Source organism: Lutra lutra, chromosome 14, assembly GCF_902655055.1.
Source record: "Lutra lutra chromosome 14, mLutLut1.2, whole genome shotgun sequence".
NCBI lineage: Eukaryota > Metazoa > Chordata > Mammalia > Carnivora > Mustelidae > Lutra > Lutra lutra.
The window spans coordinates 32758638-32777652 of NC_062291.1; the positions used below are offsets into that span (position 1 = coordinate 32758638).

General features: G+C 54.6%; 1 protein-coding gene across 5 annotated transcripts in view; it reads left to right on the forward strand.

Moving 5' to 3' along the window:
* The window catches only part of PALD1 (phosphatase domain containing paladin 1), an 87534-nt gene extending 84432 nt beyond the window's left edge, over positions 1-3102 (forward strand). For all 5 annotated transcript variants that reach the window (XM_047702637.1, XM_047702638.1, XM_047702636.1 and 2 more), the window contains exon 20: positions 1409-3102. In XM_047702637.1, coding sequence (XP_047558593.1) covers positions 1409-1561 — 153 coding nt within the window. In that variant the 3' untranslated portion in view covers positions 1562-3102. The remainder of the gene's footprint in view (positions 1-1408) is intronic.
* The last annotated feature ends 15913 nt before the right edge of the window (positions 3103-19015 follow it).

The window sequence follows — 19015 nt, forward strand, 5'->3', positions numbered from 1 at the left end:
CGGGGCTGCTTGGCTGGCTCCAGAGCCCACAGTGTCTGGCCCGAGACGCCTCCTTCTCGTTGTACCTTTGCTGTCCCTCTCTCTGCTTGGCCTCCTGGATCCTCTAGTTCTTCCTCGGCTTGGCTGGTTTTAGGGGCAGAGCAGAGCTCCTGCCTTGGTACCTCTAGGTCTGGAGAAAGGCCTCCATCCTCCTCCTGGCACAGTGGCCTGTAATTGTCTCTCCACCGGGATACTGGCCTCTCCTGGCCTTGTCAGCCTGTCCTGATGACTCTCATCTGGACTGGAGACTGGACTTAGCTTCCATGGGGCAGGTGGGCAGGTGAATGGGTGGCGACCCCGGCCAGAGTGGACATAGGAAGAGCACTGAGGCTTAGGCAGGTGTGCAGCTGGGGTCGGAGCTGCCAGGGAATAGAGGTGGGGGGCCACGGCCGGGCCTGGCAGCTGCTGGGGCCTTGTGCTGAAGACAGCTTTAAGGGTTGCCCTTGGGAGGATGAGTGTTGAGTCAGGGGACCCAAGCCCACACTGGGGCTGTCCTCTTGAGCAGGCCTGGACTTGGCTTCCTCTTTGGACCCCTGGGTCGTGGGGGACTTTGGACACTTCTGCTTGGGTTCTGCTTGGGGAGTGGACATGGGGGGAACCAGGAGCTGGGCAGGAGCTTGGTCCCCTCCCCAGCTGAACCTAGGTGCTGTGTATTGGGGGCTGTCAAGGAAGGAGAGAGTCTGGGAATGGGGGCTCCAGCCTCAGTCCCTCCCTTCTGGGGATGCATGGAGGGCGGGGTGAAGGTTGCCTCAGGGACTCTGGTCCGAGTGGAGCCTGTATCCTCCCCATCTCCTAGGATGGTGGGGGGCTGGTCATTTAATGGTTTGCCTGGGCCGCTGGGCCATGGGCCTGCATGGAGCATGTCCAGGAAGGCCCCTGCCTGCCCACCTGAGGGGAGGCCTGGGGTAGGCCTGACTGGTCCACATCTGGAACACACAGTCCCAGGGCTCCGGCTGGCTCCTGCGCCCACACTGCTTTCTCCAGCCCTCTGTGGGGATCCTGGCTGTAATACCCTGAGCAGCCAGGCCCGTGACCCCGAGCGTCTCAGTGGGCACATTAGGGCTGCATGGGCACAGGATACTTGGCTTCCTGCGCTGCTGTCCTCTGCCTTGCTATCTGCTGGGTACTTTCTGTGCTTCCGGATCCCCCGGCATCGTCCTGGATGGTAGAGGATGAGGAAGCTGAAGTTCATGGTAGTCAAAACGCAAGCTTGGTCAGGGCCTGATCTGGTGGAAGGCAGCGCTGGGCCCCAGCCTCACCTGTGTGATCTGGAGCCCAGCAGGGGGAGGGGCGGGGGGGGAGGGCGTGGTGACGTAGAGGGGGCCTCTCCCCCTGGGACTACCGCCCCCATCTCTGCTGTCTTCCCCAGGTGGCATCGAAGGCGGGAGTTTACGAGATCCTCAACCAGCTGGGCTTCCCCGAGCTCGAGAGTGCGTGGGACCAGCCCTTCTCCAGGCTTCGCTGCCGGTGGCAGGAGCAGAGCCGCAGCCCTGAGCCCTCCACCCTTGGGGACTTCCTGTAAGATGTGCCCCCCCACCCCTGCCCACCCCCACCCCCCCACGGCTTCATGCAGGCTGGGGGTGCTCCAGGTGCTCTCCACGGGGAGTGCTCTCAAGGAATCTGTGTCCCAGCTTCCCGGAGACACTGGGGCGGGGTTGGGACCCTTTTTCAAAAAGAGCTTTTTATAGGACAAATAGTGCACAGTTATGCTTGTGAACAGCAGGCGCGTGCGCCTTGCAGACTGCAGACGGCTTCCGAGGAGCTCAGTCCCCAAGTAGCTGAGCAAAGCTCCTCGCCATGGCCACGTGTGCGCCCTCCTCTCTCACCCCACAGTGGTCCCAACAGCCTGGGGTGCTGGGCTGCTTTCCCTCTCTTGCTGCCCTCCCTGCTTGGTTCCTGGTCCCCCGGGAGTAGACAGGGCTCTGGTGGACTTGTTACCTTAAGGCAGCTTCCCACCCAGTGTCCTTGCCTCTCGTGCCCCATCTCCAGCCTGGAGACCTCAAGAGCGAGACCCCATGGCCTGCTGGGTCTGGCAGAGGCTCTGCCTCTCCTTCCTTCCCCGCCCTGTCCCCTGAGGCTGGCAGGACTGCAGAGGTCCTCCAGCTGGAAGGGCAGAGTCCCTCTCAGGAGGCAGGAGCTTCTAGAAGGTGGTTGCAGCTCTATAAAAGAGGCCTGCCCTGCTTTCCAGGGAGCCAGGGTGGGCAGTGCTGAGGAAGCCCAAGCACCTCTCACTTCTTCCCTGCCCTGGCTGCCCAGATGGCCCCAGATCCCCTCCAGCTGCAGCAGGAGCCCCGAGGATGGCTGGGTGACCCCGAGTGAACAGCAGAGTATGCGAGTAGGCTGAAGGGTGTTCCAGGCCATCCCAGCTGAGGACCCCTGAGATTTCCCTCCAGAGGGAGCAGAGGGGCTGAGGGTTGGGGAGCAGGAGGACTTGGGAGCAGCTGTCCCCACGGTGGGAAGGCTGCGGGGAGTGGTTGGCCCTGTGGAGGTGAGTCGTGCAGCTCTTCATCTGGGGACCACTGTCTGCTGACGCCCTGGGTCTGGTGGTGCGGAGGCTGCCCCTTAGGCCTGGCTCGTGGCAGCCTGGGAGCCCTCCCCGGTTGAACGCATGCACTTCTGCAGAAAAACAGCAGAGACATCTCTGGTCCTGGGAGGAGAGGCCAGAGTTGTTCACATCCACCTAGTAGTGGAAAATATTTGGCCATTTTGGCTGAAATCTTTTGCAAAACTACTGTATGTTTGTTCATTACCTTTTCAGATTTGTTTTTTTGTTTTTAGTTTTGCATGTATTAAAAAGTTTTCATTTCTTTGCAGACAAGGTCTAGATGAGGGGTCACAGATCAGGCTGAACTGGGAGGGATCCTCTGTGTTCTCACGGTTGGCCCTGACTTTCAGCTGTGTTGGGACCACGGGCTGGTCACTTTGCCTCTCTGCCTCAGTTTCCCCATTTGTAAAATGGGAGAATAATACTTGCCTACCTACCTCACAGGGGTGTTGTGAGGACTCATTTGTGACTTTTTTTTTGTACAGAGCTTTTGAGCATTAAAAATGGCTAAATGTGAATTGTGCCTGCCTGCTGATATGTCCATAGTATGTTCTAGAACGGATGCGAGCTGTGGTCCTGGCTCCTTCAGAGTAATGGTGGGGGGGCAAGGTGAGTTGAAAGCACCGACTCTCTGAGAAGGTAGGTTTGTCCAGACATCCCTCTCCTTCCTTCACTTTCTTCATGTGTGACTCTCTCACTCTGGATGCCTGGGGCTGTCATGCTAAGCCCCTCCTTGAAGAACATGGTAAAATAGGCAAATTCATGCTAAAGTGTGAAGGACTGTTGTGTTTGGACATGGAGCAAAATGGAATTTCAGGGGCTATGATGGAGGATGGACCTTAGCCTCTCCTCCCTCCTCTCACTTCTGTAGGCTTTGGTTGGCCCCTTCCAGCCCCTAAATACTTGGACACAACGGCATTGAGAGGTTGGCATGTAAAGAGGCAGTGAGGAGAGTGAGGCAGAGGGCACAGATCCCAGATCTCCCAGCATTAAGGGAATGAGACCTTCTGGGTTATATTTCAGAGGTCAGCTGGGGGTGGTCAGAATGGAACCCAGAGCCCCATGGGTTAAGGATGATGATCTGCCCAGCCTTTGGGGAGGGTCTCCTGGGGTTATTGCCCTGCACGGCCCAGTCCAAGAGGCTCCCTCTGCCTTCTGAATGTGAATGCAGAGACATGCGTCATCGTCATGTGTGTGTGTCCCCTCCAGCTCCCTGGGCCATCCCACCTGTGGGAGGGCATCGGGCCGGTACGTGGACGGTACCAGCTCCCATGTCAGGAGCCCTTCTAGGACAAGACACCCAAAGACTGTTCAATAAGTGAAGACACGTGAAACCTTTGAACAGCCCCTGATGCATCGTAAGTATGCGGTCAGTTTTAGCCAACTTGGCAGAATCAGTCCTTTTGGGGTGCTCAGGAGCAGTCTCCTCACTTATCCCGTGTGTGGTCATCACTGTGGGGGCTTCCCTGCGCCTTCCAGAACTTTAGACATCACAGAGCTCTGACCCGCTCAAGTGCCCAGGCTGGGAGGTGTCACTGGGGACAGGGCCTGGGGTCTGTGTTTACTTGCAGTCGAGGAGCCCGACGAGGTCTCTTGGGTGAGCTGCCACACTCCCCTCCTGCTGCCCCCCGGGGCTGGACACCTAGGCCAGCTCCCTTCATGTGCCCGGCTCCCACGACCTTACCCTGGGTTCTGTCGCACAGGCTCCTGGGCCTTATGGGGGTCCTGCCACACCAGTTTGCCCCTGTGTACAGACCAGATGGGCCTTCACTGGGACCCTGCCTGCCTTAGGGATGCATCCGTGGGTGCTAATGAGCACTTGCCGGCTTCTGTGTCTAAGGGTGGGTGTGGAAAGTGAAGATGCCTGTATGGGGGCTGTGGTCAGCAAGTCAACAGTCACACACAGGGCTGTGACAGGGACAGCCCCACCTTCCAGAGCCTGTGGTATTTCCGGGAAGAGAGTGAACGAGTCATTTGCACTGGGGATGGCGAGGACTGGGATGCCGCGGGCTGCCTGTAGATAGGAGCAGTGAGGTCGGGTACAACGTCCAGAGTTCTGCCTGGGGCCCCAGCTTCCATTGCTCCCTTCTGATGGAGCTTAAGAATAAGGAAACACTGAGGGTGTGGACCCTGGGGGCATGGACCCCAGAGACAGGCTGGGCCCAGAGTCAGGCCCCCTCACCCTAGGACCCCCAGGGCTCAAATGATCTGAGTTATTTCTGACCCTACTTACCCTCCCAGCCTTGACCAGACTCAAGAATTGGCCATAGTCTGTGGAAGGGGGACCCCCAGAGTGCCTTTGGCTTCTCTGCTCGTCCCAAGAACCAGTCTAGGATGAACCGGAAAAATGGCACCCACCCAGATGTTGCCTGACAGATCTCCCCTGCCGTGTCCAGTCCAGGGGCCCCCAGCTTCCCCCGCAGACTCAGCCCTGTTAGGTCTCTACCTTGGTTTTACCTTGAGAAAGGCTGTTTATCTTTCATTCCCATAAGTAAGGCATGAGCAGCAGCTCGCTAGGAAAATTCAACCAGTATCTTCATCCCCCCTAGCTTACCCCCCCCCGCGCCTGTGGCTAAATAAGGCAACTGGCGCTGTCCCTGGCTGTGGCGTCCCCCGCCCCTGTGTCTGGCCATAGCAGAGACGCAGCCATCTCTGCTCCGGCATCAAGAGTGATTTCAGCATGCCTACCCTGGCCTTTGAGATCTCGGGTGACTCACCTTGTCTCTCCTAGTCTCCAGTTCCTCAACTGTAAAGGAGATTAAAATACTTGCTTTGTCCGGAAAGATCAAAGTGAATGTAGGGCGTCCTAGTGCCTTGTCTTAACACTCCGCAGGAATTCCTGCAGGAATCATCTTTGTTCGAATGAGTTTGTTATTCTAAGACCCTGAGCAAAGGAGTCCGGGCGAGGTGGTGACAGGGACAGTGGCGGAGGTGGTGACCTGGAAGTCAGGGAAGCTTGAGCCAGTAGGTGAGTGATGGCAGGGAGTCAGAGGCTAGTGGGTGCCTCCAGCTGTCTGGGAGGCAGAGCTCCGTCTGTGTGTCCTTCCCTCCTGGAGGAGTCCATCGAGGGGATGAAGGGACGCCCCGTTGTCTCATGCAGCTCTTCTCTTAGGAAGGCTCTGCGGACTTCTCTCTGGTTAGAACAGGTGCGGGGCCCGGGGAAGGGCAGACTTGGCCATGTCCTACAGGAAGCCAGCAGGGGGGAGCTCTGGGGGAGCTGACTGGAGAGTGTTTCTTAAGTTTGTTGTGGTTGGATTAGGGCAGACAGCCCAGCTTCCAGAATATTTCCCTGTCTCTGGGTGGCCCAGGAGAGAGCAGCATTGGGCCAGGAAGCTCCAGGGGCCATTAGAGCTAGGCAGTTTCTGCCCACTGCAATGTCTCTCCCAACTGGCCACCTAGCTTGGGTCTTCTGCAGTGCTCAGCCCTACAGCTCCTGGCCATGAGGGGACCCTTTCTTCCCTCTCTCCTTCCCCAGCTGTCAGACCCTCCTAGCCTTCTGCTGCCTCCGCTTCATCCTTCATGGGGGGGGGGGTTCCCCCAAATAAACCTCTCATACATCTAATCCCATCTTGGTGTCCGTCACTCTGAGGACCTGAACAGCACCCCGTCCCTCTTGTCTTGGCCTCTCTGAGCAGCTACTTTGTCTGCTTCATGGGGAAGGTCAACCTTCTCTGGCACTGCTCAGGGAACATGACCTGTTTCCGTCTTCATCTGTTCTTCATTGCCCTGCCGTCCCATCTCCAGGGAGGGCCCGCTGGTCCTGCAGGTGGGGACCAGGACACCGTTGCTCAGGCTTCCCTGTGGCTAGAGGGATGGAGAAGAGAGGAGGACAGAAGGAGTTGATACCCCCAGATCTGCATATGGCGGTGCAAGCCTCTGATTATTTTCTAAATAAAGGCAATGCTCATTTTAGCGGTTTTGGAGCCGCACCCCCAGTGTGTGCTTCAGAAACGTCCTCCTTGCCCTTCCGAAGAGTAAGTGTACTCTTCGCCTTGCCAGCACTGCCTGTTACTTTTTTTTTAAAGATTTTATTTATTTATTTGACAGAGATCACAAGCGGGCAGAGAGGCAGGCAGAGAGAGGGGGAAGCAGGCTCCCCGCTGAGCAGAGAGCCTGATTCGAGGCTCGATCCCAGGACCCTGGATTTTCTCTTATGAATTATCTGTGTGTCCTTTGTTGACATCTTTGGGGTGTTTGTCTTTCCCTTCTTGGTTTGTAAAGATGGCAATGCTTCTTTTCCCATGTATGTTGCGTTATTTAGCTTGAAAATGTCATCAGACACACACGTTCCATTAGAGCCTGTCCTCTCCGTCCTTCTGTGCCCTCAGTCCACACTGTAGCCAAATGGTTCTCAGATCACTGACCCGTGCTTCTTTTGTTATGTTCTGTAGGGGAGTACTTACTTTGTCAGGCACAATATTTGGCTTTGTTTATAGTCCTCATCTCATTCAGCACTCCAGCAATACCACAAGATAGTAGTGCTCCCCCCATTTTGCAGGCAGGGACACTGAGGCCCGGAGAGTGTGTGATTCCAGGCCCTCGCTCAATTCAGAGGCAAGTGTTGGAGCCAACAATGTCGGGATTCTCTTTGCTACTGGAATCCTCTTTGGCATTTTCAAGGATTGGAATCTTTCTGGAAGACTGCCCCAGCTCTTCGTGCTTGGGTGGTGGAGGGGTTGAGGGGGACAGAATTTCTTTGAAAACCCTCCCTCAAGGTCTTGTGGTTCTCGGACTCGATGCTGTTCAAACCCCTACGTGCTTTCAAGAGGTTCCCCTCAACACCCACAAGAAATGCTTGTTTCCTATGAGTCATAGTGACAGATTTCTAAGACCCGAGCCTTTTAATTTTGACTTCAAACCTCCTCTCAGTGGATTCTTCCTTTTTCTTACCGTCTGCTCACGTCACCCAGGCACAAAGCCTATGGGACAGCACGTCTACACTCTCCCAGAGTAACTGTCATTCTTGTCGTTCTTTCTTTGAACTAAGTGAGGCCATCTTCTGGGCTGAATGAAACCCCAGTGGTTTATAACAATACACGCTTTCCCCTTCCCACTCTGACATTTGAGGTCCCCAGTCTTTTAAACTTTTGCCAATCTGATATGGAAAAAAAAAGTAGTCTTATTTTTATCTTAATTTGACTTTTCTAATTACTACTGAGATGGAACATTTTTCATGTGTTTATTGACCCTTTGGATTTATTCTCCTATGGGTTTTTCTACCACGTTGCCTTTCTTACGTAAATAGGCATAAATGTTTCATACAATCTGTTTCATTCTTAGATAGGTAGCTAGATATACAACCAATTCTTTCACTCAGTCTCTCTGGTCTTAGACCATTTTATTTTATTTACTTTAAGAGTATTTTATTTACTTATTTGAGAGTGAGAGAGAGAGAGGGAGAGAGCACATTTTAAATGTATGAGATTTCCAGTTTATTCTTTTCTGGGTTGAATAAGCCTCATCTCTCCGAAGATCTTATTTGAGTGCTGGTTTGGTTAGCTCTTTTGGTTAGTTCTTTAGTGAGTGGAGAACTTGTCTTTCATGTTGTTGGTTTTCCTCTGTGGCTGGTGAATTTCGGTTGTGCACTCATCTTTTTTTTTTTTTTAAGATTATTTATTCATTTATTTGACAGAGAGATAGAGGAAGAGCACAAGTAGGCAGAGCAACAGGCAGAGGGAGAGGGAGAAGCAGGCTCCCTTCTGAGCAGGGAACCCGATGCGGGACTCGATCCCAGGACCCTGGGATTGTGACCCGAGCAGAAAGCAACTGCTTAGCCACTGAGCCGCCTAGGCGCCCTGGTTGTGCACTCATCTTTGTCTTGAGATTTCAGACTGACCTCTTTATAAGATCTGTGCCTACTGAGCCCAGCCTGGGCCAGCAGCTCCAGGGGAGGGAGGGGCTGTGCTGATGCCCACGTGGGCCAGTGGCTGCCCTGCTGGTAGAGGTGCCCCCTTGTGTCAGGTGTGTATCTGGCCCAGGCTGCTGCCGGAAGTGCCCCACTCCCTGCTGCTACCTAGGGCCCCTCCACTGCTACCTTGACTTGACCCAGTCCACTTAGGGGGCCCAGGGAGAGTCAGACTCTCCAGCTGCCTCTATTAGAATGCTCTAAGCCACGCCACGATGGGGGCCCAGGCTTCATCCTCCTCCCTGGCTTGGCATCTCTGAGCCGGAAGCTTCCTTACAGGGGGTTCCTCCTCTCCCAGAGGCGTTCACCTGCGCGGCGTGTGGGCTGCTCTCCCCCCGCCTGGCCCATCCTATCGGTCTCCTGATTTTCAGGGACTCCTCACAGTTTCTGACCTCTTCTTACTTCAGAACTGGCATAGAATTTTAAAACTGTACACTTATTATGGTATTTTTAAGGACTTTGGATTGGAAAAGGGAGATAAGAGTGTATCTTTAATCTTAATTTTTAAGATTTTTAAAAATTTATTTGGAGGCGGGAGTACAAGTAGGGGAAAAGGCAGAGGGAGAGGAGGAAACAGACTTCCCGCTGAGCAAGGAGCCCGATTGGGGGCTCGATCCCAGGACACTGAGATCATGACCTGAGCCGAAGGCAGATGCTCAACCGCTCAATTGACAGAGCCACCCGGACGCCCCATCTTAATTTTCAAATACAAATAGTTTATGCTGTGTGCCGGGCCCTGTGGCAGTCAGGGTCCCGGCAGAGAAAGAATGACAGGCTTAGCTCGGATCATGATGACAGCTGAACGCAAGGACCATTTGCAGAGGCATGGGCAGGGTGGAGGGGACCAGCCAGGACTGGTGAGGTCCCCAGGAGCTAGTATAGGGGCGAATGATCAGGTCCCCAGGGACCTGAAGGATCAAGGGCAGCACAGCATTCCGTGGAGCACGTGTCTTCAGTGGACGCTGGGGACCATCGCCAGGAACTGAGTTGTTGGGGAACAACCATGGCCCGAGCAGGGCTAGTGGAGGTAGGGGAGTGACCCGATCTCTCTCTCCTCATCTGCTGATCTGTCAGTGCCTCCCTCTGACCGGAAAAGTTCCCAGCACCATGGTCTGGGGGACCAGGGTCCAGAGACGGGGAGTGGGGAGAGGGAGGAGCAGAGAACAACCAGCACAGTCTCTTCCAGCCCCTGGGTGAGCACCATCCCTCCAGAGATGCCACTGGTATTTTAATCAGGATGGCGTTCGAAGTATAGCTTGCTCGGGGCAACATAGACATTTTAACGACATTTATTCTTCCGATCCATGAGCATGGAATGTTTTTCCATCTTTTTGTGTCTTCTTCAGTTTCTTTCACGAATGTTCTGTGGTTCCTCGAGTACAGATCCTTTACCTCTGGTTAGCTTTATTCCAAGGTATCTTATGGGTTTTGGTGCTATTGTAAGTGGAATGGATTCCCTAATTTCTCTTTCTGCAGTTACGTTGTTAGTGTATAAGAAAGCAACTGGTTTCTGTGCATTGATTTTGTATCTTGCCACATTACTGACTTGCTGTATGAGTTCTAGTGATTTGGGGGTGGTGTCTTTTGGGTTTTCCATAGGAAGTATCATGTCCTCTGAGAAGAGAGAGACAGATTTTTCTAGGGAAGGTTTGCTGAGGAGGAAATTAGGCCCCTTGGGAGCGAGTCTCTGGGAGGAGTGGGGAGGGGAAAGGAGAGCCATGGGTTGTGGACCTGGGTCCTCATGTGTCCATAAGTGGGGGGACTCTCCATGAGTGAGTCCTGAGCCAGTGGTTACTATTGGGCACGAATATGTACCTGATACATTGCTCCAATGGCCCCGGTCTCTGTTTGTGCATCTCTAAAATGGAGCAGACGACGTTCCCCTGCCCCAGATACCCTCTTTGAGCTCGGGCAAGACTCCCCAGCTGTCTGTGGAATCAACAGCAGGACAGGCCTCCACCCACAAGCAGGGCCCCTTTCCGAAGCTGCTGTACCTGCCACGTTTGTCACTGCTCCCTCTCGAGGTCCTTTCCTGCAGAAGCACACGTGTGAGTGAGCTGTCAGTCTGTCCAGGGGATGCAGGAGGTGCTGGCTACTTACTGAAGAAGCCTGCTGCTCAAGTCACTTAGCAAGTCAGGACAGAGCCCACCACACACACCTGGTCTGGGAGGGCTTGGGGATGTTCTTCCCTCCCGATGCTACCGATAAGGTCCCTTTGGTCCAGTTTCGTTGGTACAACAAAGACAATAAACAAACAAATGTTTTTTAGAAATAGTTGGGGGGAGGGCACGCCTGGGTGGCTCAGTCATTAAGCGCCTGTCTTCGGCTCAGGTCATGATCCTGGGGACCCGGGATCGAGCCCCACATTGGGCTCCCTGCTTGTCGGGAAGCCTGCTTCTCCCTCTGCCACTCCCTCTGCTTGTGTTCCCTCTCCCGCTGTGTTTCTCTCTGTCAAATAAATAAATAAAATCTGAAAAAAAAAAGAAAAGAAATAGTTGGGGGACATAATTAGGAAAGAAATGACCAGATTGTCACTGAACCATTTCAAGGAAAGCCCTTGTGTTATTTTCAGATAGGCTACGGATGCTAACCAAGACTGAGCTGCTATGTGTGCCCGGGCTGGGGTCCCTGCGGCTCCTGCTTCTCCAGCGGGTACCAGATCAAAGTCAAAAGTCGTTGCTCGGGGCGCCTGGGTGGCTCAGTGGGTTAGAGCCTCTGCCTTCTGCTTGGGTCATGATCTCAGGGTCCTGGGATTGAGTCCCGAGTCGGGCTCTCTGCTCAGCAGGGAGCCTGCTTCCTCCTCTCTCTCTGCCTCCCTCTTTGCCTACTTGTGATCTTCCTCTATCAAATAAATAAATAAAATCTTAAAAAAGAATTAAAAAAAAAACTTAAAAAAAAAAGTCGTTTGCTCAGAGTTTATAAGCAAATTTGCACGGTTTGCTTAATAAGCACATTTGCCCAGTTTAAATGGTTTCCAAAGGACTTGAAAGAACTTTGGGTTCTTAACAAAATCATAGAATTCCCTGCCATCTCATTTGCCCTGTGAATTGGTTCTGCAAACCATGTTTTTGTTTTGTTTTTGAAATCACGATCAGATGTTTATGTTTAGACTGCTGGCTCCAGTTAAAGAGAGGCTTTTCGACTTCTCTGCCCAGCATTGCTCTGTCGGGGGTGGGAAGGGGGGTTCTGGCCAGACTGGAGCCCTTTTCCCGGGGCCCTCCCCTGAGCTGCCTCCAGCGACTGGCTGCTCCCTTTACAGTCTACTCTGGGGGAGGGGGCGGCCTTCTGGAAGGAAGGGAGTGGACTTCCTGGGCCAGTCTGCAAGGCCTCAAACTAGCCCTCTTCTTGTCCTGCCTGCGGGGTCCTGGCCTACTGGCTGAGGAGGTTAGATAGGGAGAGAAGGAGGGTCTGCAGGCCCAGCACTGTGCCCCACCCACACAGACGTTTAGCAAATGTGTGTTTCCTGCTTTTCCTTCAAGCTTCCCAGAATTCCCAATCCAGGCTTCCCTACCCTCTTCCGGTCCAGAGGGTATGGCTCAGTGTGTGCCCCTAGTTCCAGCTCCCGGAGAGCGCTGTGCAGCTGGTGGGACTCACTTCCAAATGCCAAGGAGAGCAGAGGGCGTGGCGAGGGTCTCAGAGAACCTTGCAGTGCAGAACTGACCAGGGCAGAGGGACCCAGAGGGAAAGGGGGGATCTCCCCATGGGAGGATAGGAGAGATTTAGGGGGATGGGTACCACCTCAGGTCTGGGTCTGCGGCAGCCAAGGGGCTTGTACCCAGGGAAGGCAGACTGGGAGGGGAGGCCTGGGGGCCAGTGCAGGACTTGTACTCTGGACCACTGGTAGGCCAGCCCCTGGTTCGAATCTTACCCTTCCCAACATTGTGGACAAGTTACCACACCTTCCTTAGCCTCAGTTTGCTTATCTGTGAAGTGGGGCTCCTGGGAAAGCAAAACTAAATAATGCATGTTTACAGGGGCCTGCCCCATCGTGGGTGCTTGAGTCGTGGTGGATGAAGGTGAAAACAAACAGAAACCCCTAGAGTCCCAGACTCACCCTGGTGTTTACTAGGTGTTTGCACCCCTGGTTCCCCTATGCCTAAGGCCAGGGGCCGCTTGGCCGGCTCTGGGGGGTCCCTTTCTTCAAGTATATCAGTTTCCCACACCATCGCGGGGCAGTGGGGAGCCTGCTTCTCTACCAGGGGAAGCCCTAGCAGGCGAAGGTGGAGGAAGGTTTGGCTTTCTCTCCAACCAGCCCAGCCACAGCATTCCTTACCTGCTTTCTCAGGAGCTGGGCTCCAGGGCTCCTGTCTCAGGCACCCCCGGCTTGTAGTCCTTTAGGGGCAGAGATGCATGTCAACATGTGTCCACTCCCTAGTGTTTATTGAGTAACTACTATATATGCCAGGTGCATATGAGGGGCTATGAAACCAGTTAGGATAAGACAGAGCGACTTGGCACAGTAGGCCAGGGAATTTCGCCACTGAGGAACGGGTGCTCACCCACCCAGCTTTCTGCCCCTGCCCCTGCCCAGTGGGGCCCCATGCTCTATAGGGCGAAGGCAGAGTGGTGGGCAGAGCTGGGCCTGGAAAAGCTTGGTGTGGCCATGGTCCTGCCATGAGTGTGAGGATGGTCTCCCCATGGCTGGACAGCGGAGCTGGCTCTTGGCTCAAGTCCTGGTTTGAACAAAGGAAGGTCAAAGACGATGGCGAAGAAGCTAGTGGCACGCTGTGGAGACAATTTGGCAACCATGTGACAACCATAGGACCCAGCAATTCCACTCCTCAGTAAACATTAAAAGAAGTGAAAAACAGGGACTCATACAGATACTTGCACCCCAACGTCATAGCAGCATTGTTCACAGCAGTCAAAAAGCGGAAATGACCCAAGTGTCTGTGGACAGACGGCCAGATAAACAAAGTGAGATGCACATAGGATGGAAAATTGTTCAGCTGCAAGAGGAGCTACAAGAGGTGTCCAACAGGCACCGTAATGTGGATGGATGTGGGAAACATCGCGCTTAGCGAGAGAAGCCAGGCACAGAGGACAAACTCTGTATGATCCCATTTGCGGGAGGCACCCAGAACAGGCAAATTCACAGTCAGAAAATTGATTAGGGGTTACAGAGGCTGGGAGGAGGGCAGAGGGGGAGTTACTGCTCCCTGGGCACTGAGTTTTTGCTGGAGATACTGGAAAAGTTCCAAGCATAAATAGGAGTGAGGCTTATGGACACTGGGAATGTATTTAAAGCCATGGAACTGGGGCACCTGGGTGGCTCAGTGAGTTAAGTCTCTGCCTCGGGCTCAGGTCATGATCCCAGGGTCCTGGGATGGAGCCCTGGGTTGGGCTTTCTGCTCACCAGGGAGCTTGCTTCTCCCTCTCCCTCTGCCCCCTCCCCCAGCTCGCACGCGCACGCGCGCGCGCGTGTGTGTGCGCCCTTTCTCTCCTGTTTCTCTCTCAAATAACTAAAGAAATAACATCTTTATAAAAAATAAAGCCACAGAACTATGCACTTACAAATGGTTAAAGTGTTAATACTATGCTACGTATATTTTATGACCTTTCTAAAGAGCCAGCGGCAGCATAGAGAGATTCCTCCCGCTGCGAGGACCACCCCCAATGTGGGTCCCCTTCAGCCGCTCGAGGCATGGAGATGGTCCTGAAGACTAGGAGGGGGCCATAGTGCAGACTGTGCTCTCGGCATCTCAGGAGTCAGACAGGGGCATGAGCGGAGAAGGTCTGGATCGGAGTGGGGGAGGGCCCTCAGCTTTCTGGGAGATGTCATTTCTAAAATGGGGGTAAGTCCACCCCTCACCTGGGTTGCTGGCAGATTAAATGCACCAACACGTGTCTGGTCCTTTGGACACTACAGTAAGTGGCCCAGAAATGTTGTCTGTTAGCATTTCATTTGTGGCATTGATGGGGGAAAAGAATGGAAGGGGGGAGGCAAGGAGAGGCAGCGAATCTCTCAATGCCTCCGGCTGGGAAAATGCTTCGCAGAGTGAAATCACATCCAGTCCTCCATTCCCGCAGGAGAGGGGTAGGCCTGGATGGCACAATGTCCCCGCTGTCTCACTGCCTTGGGCAAAGGTCCTCTGTCCTAGAGGGGCTGATTACTGCGAATACAGACAAAAGGCAGGGGTGGGGTGCCAAAGACGTGTCCCGGGGTTGGGGGGGAGGTCAGTCTCATGGCAGGATGGTTGAGTCTCACGGGGAGTCTGGGTTTCCCAGGGGAAAAGCCGGTGTCCTGCCAGGGAGCTGACGTCACTGCCTTTTTAAGAGGAAGCTGGGAACCAGCTGTTGTGCAGATTCACTGTGAGCCCAGATGTGCCGTGGGAGCCCCGCAGCACATAGATTCCGACACAACCCGCAAAACACTAGCAGCTGCTGTGAGTCTGGCCGGCCAGGCTGTGTGTCTGGGCCTTTAGAAAGAGGAAGGCAAGCCTGGTGGGGCTCCTTCCAAGCATGGGGAGGTGCTTGTGCTCAAGGGACACTCCCCGGGCACTGGGGGTGTTGGGCCAATCCGGCCACGCCCACTGAGGGCCAGGGCCCAGCCCCTCCCAGCTGGAAAGCGGGGCAGAAATCAGTGTTCTAGTCCCTGTTTTGTAGCTGGGAATCATGGGATCCCGCAGGGGAGGGGGTTGTGTGATTGCAGTGAACTACGGAGAGCTCACCGAGGTTGAGACTCGATCTTGGCTCAAAATCAAGGTTCATACGATACGTCTCTGGCTAGTCTGGGTGAATGTGTGGCTGGGCTCAATTCATTTGTGGCCTGGCTTGGCTGGCAGTCCGTGGCTCTCAAGGGTCCTGTCTGTGATAGGGGTTGATTGCTTCTTTGTGGGTGACACTAACCCTAACCACCTGGTGAGAATCTCAGCGGCGCCAGACCCATTCCCCACCCCATCCTGCATGGCATGAGGCTGGGCAGCTGCTCAGTCTAGTCCTGCCTGTGTGTGTGTGTGCTCGGGCTACGGAAGCCTTAGCTGGAAAAGGCCTCATCAGGCAGCAGGGTTGGGGCATGGGGAGGGATCCCCGGAGCAGGTTAAGGGGGCGGGCCTGCCCTCCTGGGGTCACAACTTTCCTAGGCCAAGTGGTTACCTGTTGAGCCCAGAGGAAGAGCTGTCCCCCAGTTGGAACTGCCTCATTCGTGCCTGGGCCATTGATAAGTGAGAGGTCAGGACCATCGGTCCCCGTCCCCATCCACAAAAGGCTCCCATTTCTATTGACAGTAATAGAGAGGCAGCGGCCGGGCCAGTCCCTCCACCCAGCCCTGTGTGCTTCCTCTGTGGCACTCTCCCAGAGGGAGGTGTGAGGGACAGCTGTGACCGGCACTGGAGTCAGCCTGGTGGTCTTTCTGCCCAACCCAGTGGCGGACAGGACCAGAGATTTAGATACACAGAGGCCCTGATCTGCTGGTAGGGCTGCACGCTCTGGGAAGGCAGGTTCCGGTGTCACCTGATGGCTCAAGGTGAGAGCCCATCACAGACAGAACAGCTACCTCTCAAGATAAGGAGCCCCCTGCCTGTGGGAGAGTTGGGGAACAGGCTGGAAAGAGTCTTCGGTGGGTTCCATTTATTCATTTATCCGTTACCCCTCTAATCACTCATCCAGCATTTTTCTTTCTTTCTTTTTTTAAAGATTTTATTTATTTATTTGAGAGAAAGAGAGAGACAGAGAAATGGAGCACAGGCAGGTGGAAGGGCAGAGGGAGAGGGAGAAGCAAACTCCCCATTGACCAGGGAGCTGGATGACATGGGACTTGATTCCAGGATCCTGGGACCATGACCCGAGCTGAAGGCAGGTGCTCAACCGACTGAGCCACCCTGATGACCCTCATCCAATATTTTTCAAGCAGCGAACTTATGCCAGGGGCTGGACTATTGATTCCACTCTGACTAAGACAGAAGTGGCCCTTGGCCTGACAGTGGGTCGTGAGCTCGACTGGGAAACCAGGGAAGGCTTCCTGGAGGAAGCTATCTTGGAAACTGAGGCCTGAAGGCTGAGGAGGACTTATAGAGTGGTGGAGAAAAGTTGCAGAAAGAGGAGGAGACATGTGGGAAGGGCAAGAGAGACTGTGACCAGCAGAGGAGCCAGTAAGCTCGGTGAGGCAGGGTTTGGTGAGGTGCAGAGCTGAGTGCGAGGTCAGCACGTGGGTCACATTAGGGGGTCTGAGCATTATCCCAGAAGCCATAAGAAACCAGTAAAGAGTTTTAAGCAATGACATAGTCAGTTGTGCGTCTTAGCTGATTTCTCCAGAGATAAAGGTTCACAAGCAGGTAGTTTTTGTGGGGCTTGTTTCCAGAAAACACCAATGAGGGAATGAGACCAGAAAGGAGGCCAGCCAAGAGAGCACGTGTGGTCAAGCAAGTCACTCCTATGGGCACGCGAACTTCACCCTGCTGGGGAACCCTGGGTGTCAGGGTTGAATATATATGTCTGAGTTATTCCCCGATGGGAGGGACCTGGAGGTTTTATGCGCCACTCGCCTCCCTTCGGCCATTGGGTGAAGGCTGTCCAGGATGGGTGGGGCATGGACACTACGGCCTGGCTCTCCTGGCTTCCCGTGGGGGCAGGCAGAGCAGGCCTAGTTCAGGTCCCCAGGCAGTGATGTGGGGGCCGGCTCGGAGTGGGCCAAGGGAAGGTGGGCTGGAGAGGCACAGAGAAGCAGACAGGTGCCCCGGGATCCAAGAAGAGCCCACGGGAAGACATGTCTGGGAGATGTTGCTGTCCCAGGGAGGCTGTGGTTATGAGCAGAAGGGGACAAATTTGGGGTACGGAAATGCCCGGGCTGGATGATGGATGCAGGGGAATGAGGAGCACTGTGGAGAGCATGCAGAGCCCCCCCAAAGCTACAAGGGCCTCTTTGCTCCCCAGAGAGCTCTCCCCGCTCCCACACTGCCTGTTCTCCAGCAGGTCCCCCTCTGCAGCCTCTGGGACAGTGGGGCCACACCCCAGGGATTGCTCAGTGTGTTTGAAGGCAGATGAAGGTGCGTGAAAAGGAACTGTGCAGTGCTGGCCCCAGGTCTGAGGAGAGAGCATCTGGACCTAGGACAGCGGTAAGAGAAAGGCAATGCAGCCGAGACTCCCCCATCCTGAATGCCCGACCCCCCAACCTTATTCCCAGGGGGAGGCTGCCAGAGGGCAGGTGCTTATAACCATCTGGTATACAGCAGGTGCTTATAACCATCTGTTCAAGGATGGAAGCTGTGAATGGTCCCAGTCATTCTGTGTTCCGTGCACCTGGGAAGGGGGGGGCTGCTGGGCATAAGTGAGCAGTGCTTCTAAGGACAGATGGGGGTGGGAGGACGGTTGGGAAAGGGGACAGAGTGTTGAAGTAGGGAGGGAGAAGGTGGGACGGTGTCATCAAGCCAGGGTTTTTATTTGCCAGAAAGAGAAGGCAAGTCTGGATCAAATCAGTTGAAAAAGAATGTAGCTCTAACCAGGGACCAATAGGAGGGGCCATACTGGCACCCAGCTCCCTCCAGGCTGAGCTGGGGTAACTCTGAGGTACCAGTACTGTGTTCTTTGCTGGCTCTGGGGGCCCCCCATGGCAACTTGCTGAATGGCGGGCCACTGTCCCTTCCCTGTCTCACTGGTCCTCTCCCCTGATGGACTTTCTGGGATTGCCTCTCACATAAATCACCTGTCCTTGAACCTTGGGCTCACCTGTGCTCCAGAACAGACCCCATACCGAGGGCAGGTGCCTCCTGTGGATAGAGCCTGGCACATGTCCTTTCCTAGTCTCAGGGAAGGATGAGGAAGCAAGAGTCAGGGCATTTTCAGCTGCTGGGGTGGGGGGCATGGGGGTGTGTGGCTCTGCTTTCCACTGGGACTCAGGTGGTGTTGTCATGGGACCCCATCATTCCTTTGGGGCTATTATAACAAAATACCACAGACTGGGTGGCTTACACACCAGAGAAATACATTCCTCTCCGTTTTGGAGGCAGGAAGTCCCAGGTCAAGGTGTCGGTGGATTCAGGGGCCTGTTTTCTGTTTGTAGAGCGCACCTTCCCGTGGGTCCTCCTATGGTGGGAGGGGCCTGGGATCTGTCTGGAGCCTCTTGCATGACGGGGCTAATTCCGCTCACGAGCCCTCCCACAGCACCCTCTCCTAAGGCGATCGCCTTGGGGGTTATGATTCCAGCCTATGAATTTGGAGGGGACACAAACATCCAGGCCATATCAGAAGCCAATGGCGTATTCAAATTGTAATAATTTTGGGAAGGGTTGTTTATAAAGGGCCTGTGTGCAAAGGTGTGGGGGGGGCTATGGAGAAACACAGGGGGAACGCGGTAACTCGGGATTAGTACAGCGAAGCTGCTACCGTCCACGGGTCTGAAGGGGTGAGAGAGGGGGCAGTTGCCTGGAGAGAGACAGGTAGAGCGCCCTGGGGAGGAGTGGTGACCCAGCTAGACACGGCCACCTCACTGAGAGACCAGAGGGGAGCAAACACTCTATCTCTGAAACTGCCCCCCACCCCCATCTCCTGCCTCCTGACAGAGGGGGGCAGACAGGTCAGCACCCCAGGCC